The sequence below is a fragment of the Neomonachus schauinslandi genome, chromosome 11 (assembly GCF_002201575.2).
Source record: "Neomonachus schauinslandi chromosome 11, ASM220157v2, whole genome shotgun sequence".
Classification (NCBI taxonomy): Eukaryota; Metazoa; Chordata; class Mammalia; order Carnivora; family Phocidae; genus Neomonachus; species Neomonachus schauinslandi.
This window is the reverse complement of record NC_058413.1, coordinates 25,100,480-25,108,130: the sequence shown is the minus strand read 5'-3', so window position 1 is coordinate 25,108,130 and position 7,651 is coordinate 25,100,480. Positions and strand designations below refer to the sequence as shown.

Below are 7,651 nucleotides of genomic sequence, written 5' to 3'. Positions count from 1 at the left end.
GGCCTCGCGGACGGGAGATCCGGAGGCGCAGCCGCCTGGCCGGGAGGTGGGGCGAACGAGGTTGGAGGCGGGACTAAGGAGGGCCTCTCGCCTCGGAGACTCACAGCACCGCTGGAGCCCGGAGGCGTGGCCAACATGACAGGGGGCGGGGCCCCGGGGGGCCTTGATGACTGAGCGATCAGGCTGTGCTGCGGGCAGCCCGTGACAAGGCCGGGAAGATGGCGGCCTCCTGGAGGCTAGGCTGTGACCCTCGGGTGCTGCGCTATCTCTTGGCCTTTGGCGAGTGCCAAAAACTGGGGCTGGTGAAGGGCGCTTCCGGGTGGTCTGTCGGCCGCGGAGTTAGTTGGAGATGGCTTCACAGCACGCAGCGGCTGCGGGGTGAGTGGTCGGGGTCGGTCAGTTGCTCTGTGTAGCTGAGTAATGGGCCTGGGTCAGGGGCTTTTTGGTTCAGGCCCATCTGGGTGTGGAGGTGCCCGGGGCTCCCTCTTCCTAAGGCCTTTTCTTGGGGAGGAGTCCGCCGACTTGGCCTAGTGCATGCCGCGAAGGGTTTTCTTGGGAGCTGGAAAAACTCGACTCCGTTCCTGGGCCCCTGGTTGGTATGGCTTCTCTGTGACCTTGCCTCGGAATTTGGGTTATTTGTGACGCGCGGAGACAGGTCCTAAACGCTTTTCCTTCAGGCCGCTTTCCAGTTATATCTCAGGTCCCCCTAGAGCTGTCAAGCTGCCCAAGGTTGCTGAAATTCAAAAGCCACTGGTAGCAGTTCGTATTCATTCTCTGGGCCCATCTCTATGGGGCGAATTTTCTTCCAGGCCTCTCGGGTTGCCCCGCGCGACGACTCGCAAAAGACTTAATTTGTAAATGCCTAGGGCATCACAGACATAGGTCCAGAAGAATATTTTAAGCAAAATATGCGCTTAAAAGAGTGGCAATTTAGGAGGGGAGTCACACCAAGAAGTTATTATATAAAATTGGTATTAAGTAATGATATTAACACTTAATGATATTAACACTCTTTTAGTATTTAACAGGATGCAATATAGTATGCCGGGCATTATTTTTCTTTACATGAGGGTGGGGGGATATGGCTAACATTTTGTGTGTGATGTATTACCTGCCAATCATCCTGGCACACCACAGTGTGAATTTTAATATAAAAAATTAGGTGCAGTAGCATTGCTTAAATATTCTGAGCTACCTGAGGCTCAGAAAAAAAGAATGTTACAAAGAGTCACACGGTAAGATGAGTGCACTGATTTTAAGATTTGGTAATGAGAACAATTTATTTCCGTTTCTTCAGCTTGGTATTTAATAAAATACCTGTTGGAGTAGTAGTTCTTTTTTTTTTTTTTTTTAAGATTTTATTTATTTATTTGAGAGAGAGAGAATGAGAGACAGAGCAGGAGAGGGAGGAGGGTCAGAGGGAGAAGCAGACTCCCTGCCGAGCAGGGAGCCCGATGCGGGACTCGATCCCGGGACTCCAGGATCATGACCTGAGCCGAAGGCAGTCGCTTAACCAACTGAGCCACCCAGGCGCCCTGGAGTAGTAGTTCTTTAACTGTGTATAGAAGTCCCTGTTTTCCCTTTCCCCATTTTGTTAAATATTGAACTTTTCCTATAGCTCTCAGATATTCCATATGGGGTGGAGCTCAGCCATCTTCATTTTACAAACAACCTTTGGTGAATTTTGATGTTTTGTGTTGGTGTTTGATTGGCTACACTTTGAGACTCACTACCTTAGAAAATCATGAAACAGTACAAGCTCAGTGTTGGAAATAATTTAGGAAGAGTGTTCTTTTTTTTTTTTTTCCAAATTTTTATTTAAATTCTAGCTAGTTAACATATAGTGTAATATTGGTTTCAGGAGTAGAATTTAGTGATTCATCCCTTACATATAACACGCAGTGCTCATCATAACAAGTGTCCTTAATACCCATCACCCATTTGGCCCATCCCCCACCCATCTCCCTCCATCAACCCTGAGTTTGTTCTCTATTGGTAAGAGTCTGTATGGTTTGTTTCCATCTCTTTTTTTTTTTCTCCCCATATGTTTATCTGTTTTGATTCTTAAATTCCACATATGAGTGAAATCATGGTATTTATCTTTCTCTGATTTATTTCATTTAGCATAATACACACTAGCTCCATCCACATTGTTGCAAATGGCAAGATTTCTTTCTTGTAATATTCCATGGTGTATATATACCACATCTTCTTTATCCACCCATCAGTCAGTGGACATTTGGGCTCTTTTCATATTTTGGCTATTGTTGATACTGCTCCTATAAACATCAGTATGCATGTGCCCCTAGAATTTGTATTTTTGTATCCTTTGGGTAAGTACATAGTACAATTACTGGGTCATAGGGTAGCTCTATTTTCAACTTTCTGAGAAACCTCCATACTGTTTTCCAGAGTGGCTGCACCAGCTTGCATTCCCACCAACAGTGTAGGAGGGTTCCCCTTTCTCCGCATCCTCGCTAACATCTATCATTTCCTGACTTACTAGTTTTAGCCATTTTGACTGGTGTGAGGTGGTATCTCCTTGTGGTTTTGATTTGTATTTCCCTGATGCTAAGTGTTGTGGAGCACTTTTTCGTGTGTTTGTTGGCCATTTGGACGTCTTCTTTGCAGAAATGTCTGTTCATGTGTTCTGCCCATTTCTTGATTGGATTATTTGTTCTTTGGGTGTTGAGTTTGGTAAGTTCTTTATAGATTTTGGATACTAGCCCTTTATCTGACATGTCATTTGCAAATATCTTCTCTCAGGGGTTTTCTTTAGACCCAGTTTAAGGACTCCTGCCTCTGGAAACTCACTTAGGCAATCCTCATCTGAAGCATCATGACATTTTACCTACTCCCCTGCACACCGTGAGCAACATGTCTAACTCAGCCTGAACGTCGTCTGTAAGAGGGAGAACACTATATCCCAAGGAAGCCATCTTAGTTTCCTAGTTCCTCCTCCTTTCATGTATAAGGATCCTGGTGATTACATTGGTCCCACCAGGATTCTTTCCCCATCTCAAGGCCAGCTCTTTAGCAACCTTATTCCCTCCTTCAACCTTAATTCCTCCTTGCCATGTAACATAACATATTCACAGGTTCTGGATGTTGGGATGTGGGACATCTTGGGGGGTGGGAGGGAGGGAGGCAAGGGTATTATTCTGCCTACCCCAGTAGCTGACTGTGTTGTTAGGTAGCTTTAAATGATTTGGAAATCTTGGGGGTTTGTTTGTTTGTTTTTTTTCCCTAATGCTGAGCTCAGATTTGTCTCCCGACTTTTCACATACAGGTTTTTGTTTTGCCATGGTGAATGCACGTGGCAGTCCTTGAACTATTTGTTCTACAAAGCATGAATTACATGGTGTTGGCTCATTTTTCACTGAGCTTGGTAGAAATTAGCAACTATTCGGTAATCTCTAGACTATATGAATTAAGTACACTTACTGAATGATTTCCACATTCATACATCCATCCAGGATCTTAAAGTCTGTCCATGGGAGTCACACTTGGAGTTTTGGTTTCCTTAAATGGTGTTTGTTGGCAGCATTTTTATGAGTAATGACCTATGCCCCGTGCTTAGCACTGTCTATGAATTAGGAAGTGGACCCTCATCAGCCATCACGCCACATCTGCCAGCATCATGATCTTGCACTTCCCAGCCTCCAGGACTGTGAGAAATAAATGTTGTTTATAAGCCACCAGTCCCAGGTATTTTGTTTTAGCAGTCTGAAGGGACTAAGACGCTGAGCAATGGGGTCCCTTACTCAGAGCACATGTTCACAAGAAAGGCATACAATTGAACAAAACTTGGTCTCTTCCAGCAAGAAAGAAGTTGGGGGAGTGGGTTTGAGTATAACAAGTAGCACCGATCGCTTACTATGTACCATGCACCCTTCTCAGCACTTTACACGACCTAACTCATTTAGTCCTCATAGTGGATAATGCTGTGTGCTCTGGGGATAGAACCGTTTCAGCCCAGCTCTGCCTGACAACAAAAGCCTGTTTCCTTAACTACAGTCCACCTCAGTGTCTGCGGTTGCTTGGCCTTAGCCATCAGCAGAACAGTGCCAGCATGCTGAAGCTTTGTTCACCATATGTATATTGTGTGTGAATACCTCTGCTTTTTTTTTAATAAAGTGAGACATTTTAGTAATAGCTGCATTGTGAAATAGTATTTCAGCAGTAGTCCTGATAATCATAACAGTTTAACAGTTACAAGTCTAGACTGTGTATAAAGGGTGGCCGAACTATTTAAGAGAGTTAAAGTGTAACCATTTAAGAGAGTTAGAATGTATGTTAATGTCCTCCAATCTGTAAGTTTCTAATTGATAATTGATACACAGTTGACCGTTGAACAACATGGGGATTAGAGGCATTGACCCCCCCAACGCAGTTGAAAATCCATGTATAATGAACTTAAGTCCTAATAGCCCACTGTTGACCAGAAGCCTTACTGATAACATAAACAGTGGATGAACACATATTTTGTGTGTTATATGTATCATATACTGTATTCTTATATACATAACTTTTTCTTAAATGTTTTGGTATTTCTAGGCTACATGATTCATCCGTGAGTTTTTTCAAATTGTTGCAAATCTCCAAAAAATTTCCCAATGTATTTCTTTTTTAAAAACCTGAGTATAACTGGGCCTGCAGAGTTCAAACTCATGTTGTTCAAGGGCCACCCGTACTCTTAAGTGTGACCTGTTGTCTTGAGCTTCATTTCATTTGCTTTTTACAGCAAAATAGGTAAATCCCCAAACTTATGCATGTGTTCATTTTTTTGCTATACTCGTGAGTGGTGATTTCTTTTTGTCCTGTTCCAAGATTGCAAAATAAATGGATTCAAGTAGAATTTTAATTTTATAATTTAATCGCAAGAAGACCAGTATTGCAAGCTGAAACCTCTTGTGTAGTGTTTGGTTTCTCCCACTCAGAGGAAGTAGTTCTGCAGCCACAGACTGACTACCTAAAGTTCTCGCTAGCTTCCTTACAGATGTACCATTGGATACTACGTGTACGAAAGAATCAGCAAGTCCTTTAAACAAAATGGAGGCAATGGTGATTTTATTTTATTTTATTTTTGTACTTGGTAGGCAATACATTTACTATATATAGCTAATGACCTACTCAATACTTTGCTGCAATCAAGGACTTTCTTGTATTACATGAAAAATTTTAGGGGAGAATTAAGGTTGGCATATTTATAATTCAGGAGAGCTTCCTTGGGAATCTACTAGTGCTGGTTTTTAGGGGCGCACAAATCTATTTGAAAGCTGATAAAAGTTCCACCACTTTTCAAGATAAATGTGTACATGCATAATTTTCTGTGTGGTTCCAGGAAACTCGTGGATCTCCCTGTAATTTATCTATAAACACTGCCTAGTCTCCAGCCTATTTCCATAAACATTTCTGTCATTTCCTATAGAAAAAGGTGCCACTTTGCAAGGATATTTACCATATCTGAGAACAAGAAATGTATGTTTTTTATAGGGGTTCCCATTATAAACAAATGGCTAGAGAATACATTTAAATAAAGCCTGCAATTTGGAAATCTTGATTCATACTATTTCTTCAAATGGAGTGACCTTCCCTGTGATTTGAAATTTTTCTCATTACTTAAGTGCTACCCTCCTAAGTCTTTCTGTAGGGTCCTGGCAGGGAATAGATGGCAGTCTAAAAATGGCAAATTTGAGGAGAGTTTACTAAGTGACTAATTTCTGTGAATTCAGGGTGTAGAGGTGGTATTGTACTAAGGGGCTATTTAGAGCAAGATGCTGTCCCCACTCCTCGGCATGAAGAGGCATGGGAAGGAAGCCGTTGCCAGAGCTAGAAAGGATGGAGCCTGAGGGGAGGACCAGTGGTGGAGGTGTAGTCCTTCAGTTAAAGGATCCAACCAACCCCGGGTGATCCCACAGGGAGGGAGCTGGGGAAATAAATACCCTGACCTTGCTCTCCTTTCTCCCTTCATCTTCTGCTTCTGCTGCGCATTGGCTGAACCCAGGCGGATACCTGAGCACAGGGAAGCCTGTTTGTTTGGGTTTTTTTTAAGATTTTGTTTATTTATTTGACAGAGCGAGAAAGCACAAGCAGGGGGAACAGTAGAGGGAGAGGGAGAAGCAGGCTCCCCGCCAAGCAGGGAGCCTGATGTAGGGCTCGATCCCAGGACCCTGAGCCGAACCAGACGCTTAACCATCTGAGCCACCCAGGCGCCCCAGGAAGCCTGTTGTTGAAGCACACACAGTGGTATGGGGAAAGCTGATGAGTAATAGATCTAGAAGGGTAAATGGGAGATCTCTCCCCTACCTTCCTGACTCACGCTTGTCAGTCATTATACTTCATGTTTCAGGTGAGCACTGAAACAACCAAGTACTGTATTGTTTAAAAATATGGTGGTTCTCATACTACGAGGGGGGAAAAGAGCGAGTATAATTTTTTTTTTTTAAAGATTTTATTTATTCACTTGAGACAGAATGAGAGAGAGAGAGAGAGCACATGAGAGGGGGGAGGGTCAGAGGGAGAAGCAGACTCCCCACCGAGCAGGGAGCCCGATGCGGACCCGATCCCAGGACTCCAGGATCATGACCTGAGCCGAAGGCAGTCGCCTAACCGACTGAGCCACCCAGGCGCCCCAAGAGCGAGTATAATTTTTATACTTGGAAGAAGCAAGTGTGGTTTCCCTGGATTGTGGCCTAAGGGCCAGGCACAAGGGTAAGCACAGGGTCTATATAACTGACCTGTTGTTTAATGGGATTTTTCTGTAGGCATTTGAACAGCTGAATAGAAATCGAGTCTATATAGTTTTTAAGGCTCTTTGGGCACTTTTTATAGGAAGAAAGATTTTCGTTTTGGAACTGTGGCATCTTATTTTGATTTTTATTTCACTTGTACTCATGATTAGAGCCATCCCTGTCTCCTGACTTTCATATGGCACATCCAGTCTATCAGAAATTCCTGTTGGCTCTAGCTTTTTTTTTTTTTTAAAGATTTTATTTATTTATTTGACAGAGAGAGAGACAGCGAGAGAGGGAACACAAGCAGGGGGAGTGGGAGAGGGAGAAGCAGGCCTCCCGCGGAGCAGGGAGCCCGATGAGGGGCTCAATCCCAATGACCTGACCCAAAGGCAGACGCTTAATGACTGAGTCACCCAGGCGCCTCAAGCTTTAGCTTTTAAATGTAATCTGACCACTCCTCACCAGCGAGCCTGGTCCAAGCTACCACTACCTCTACTCTAGATATTGCAGGAGTGTCCCAGGACATATCCCTACCATCACCCTTGGCCCAGTACAGGCTGTTCCCCGTAGAGCTTTGAGTGCTGCTGCTTTTCTTTTTTCTTTTCTTTCTTTTTTTTTTTTTTGCTTTTCTTTTCTTCTCTTCTTTTAGTTTTTATTATTTATTTATTTATTTATTTAAAAGATTTTATTTATTTATTTGACAGAGAGAGAGATAGCGAGAGAGGGAACACAAGCAGGGGGAGTGGGAGAGGGAGAAGCAGGCCTCCCGCGGAGCAGGGAGCCCGATGTGGGACTCGATCCCAGGACCCTGGGATCCTGACCTGAGCCGAAGGCAGACGCTTAACGACTGAGCCACCCAGGTGCCCTCTTTTTTTAGTTTTTATTTATTTATTTGACAGCACAAGCAGGGGGAG

The 7,651-nt window shown here is 43.7% G+C and overlaps 1 protein-coding gene across 4 annotated transcripts in view; it reads left to right on the top strand.

Moving 5' to 3' along the window:
• Positions 1-7,651, top strand: part of PDHX (pyruvate dehydrogenase complex component X) — a 120,801-nt gene that overhangs the window by 53,111 nt on the left and 60,039 nt on the right. For 2 of the 4 annotated variants that reach the window (XM_044919661.1, XM_044919658.1), the window contains exon 1: positions 201-378. The exons of the other annotated variants lie outside the window; for them this stretch is intronic. In XM_044919661.1, coding sequence (XP_044775596.1) covers positions 219-378 — 160 coding nt within the window. In that variant the 5' untranslated portion in view covers positions 201-218. Of the gene's footprint in view, positions 1-200; positions 379-7,651 lie in introns of those variants that run through there. 4 annotated transcript variants of the gene reach the window in all.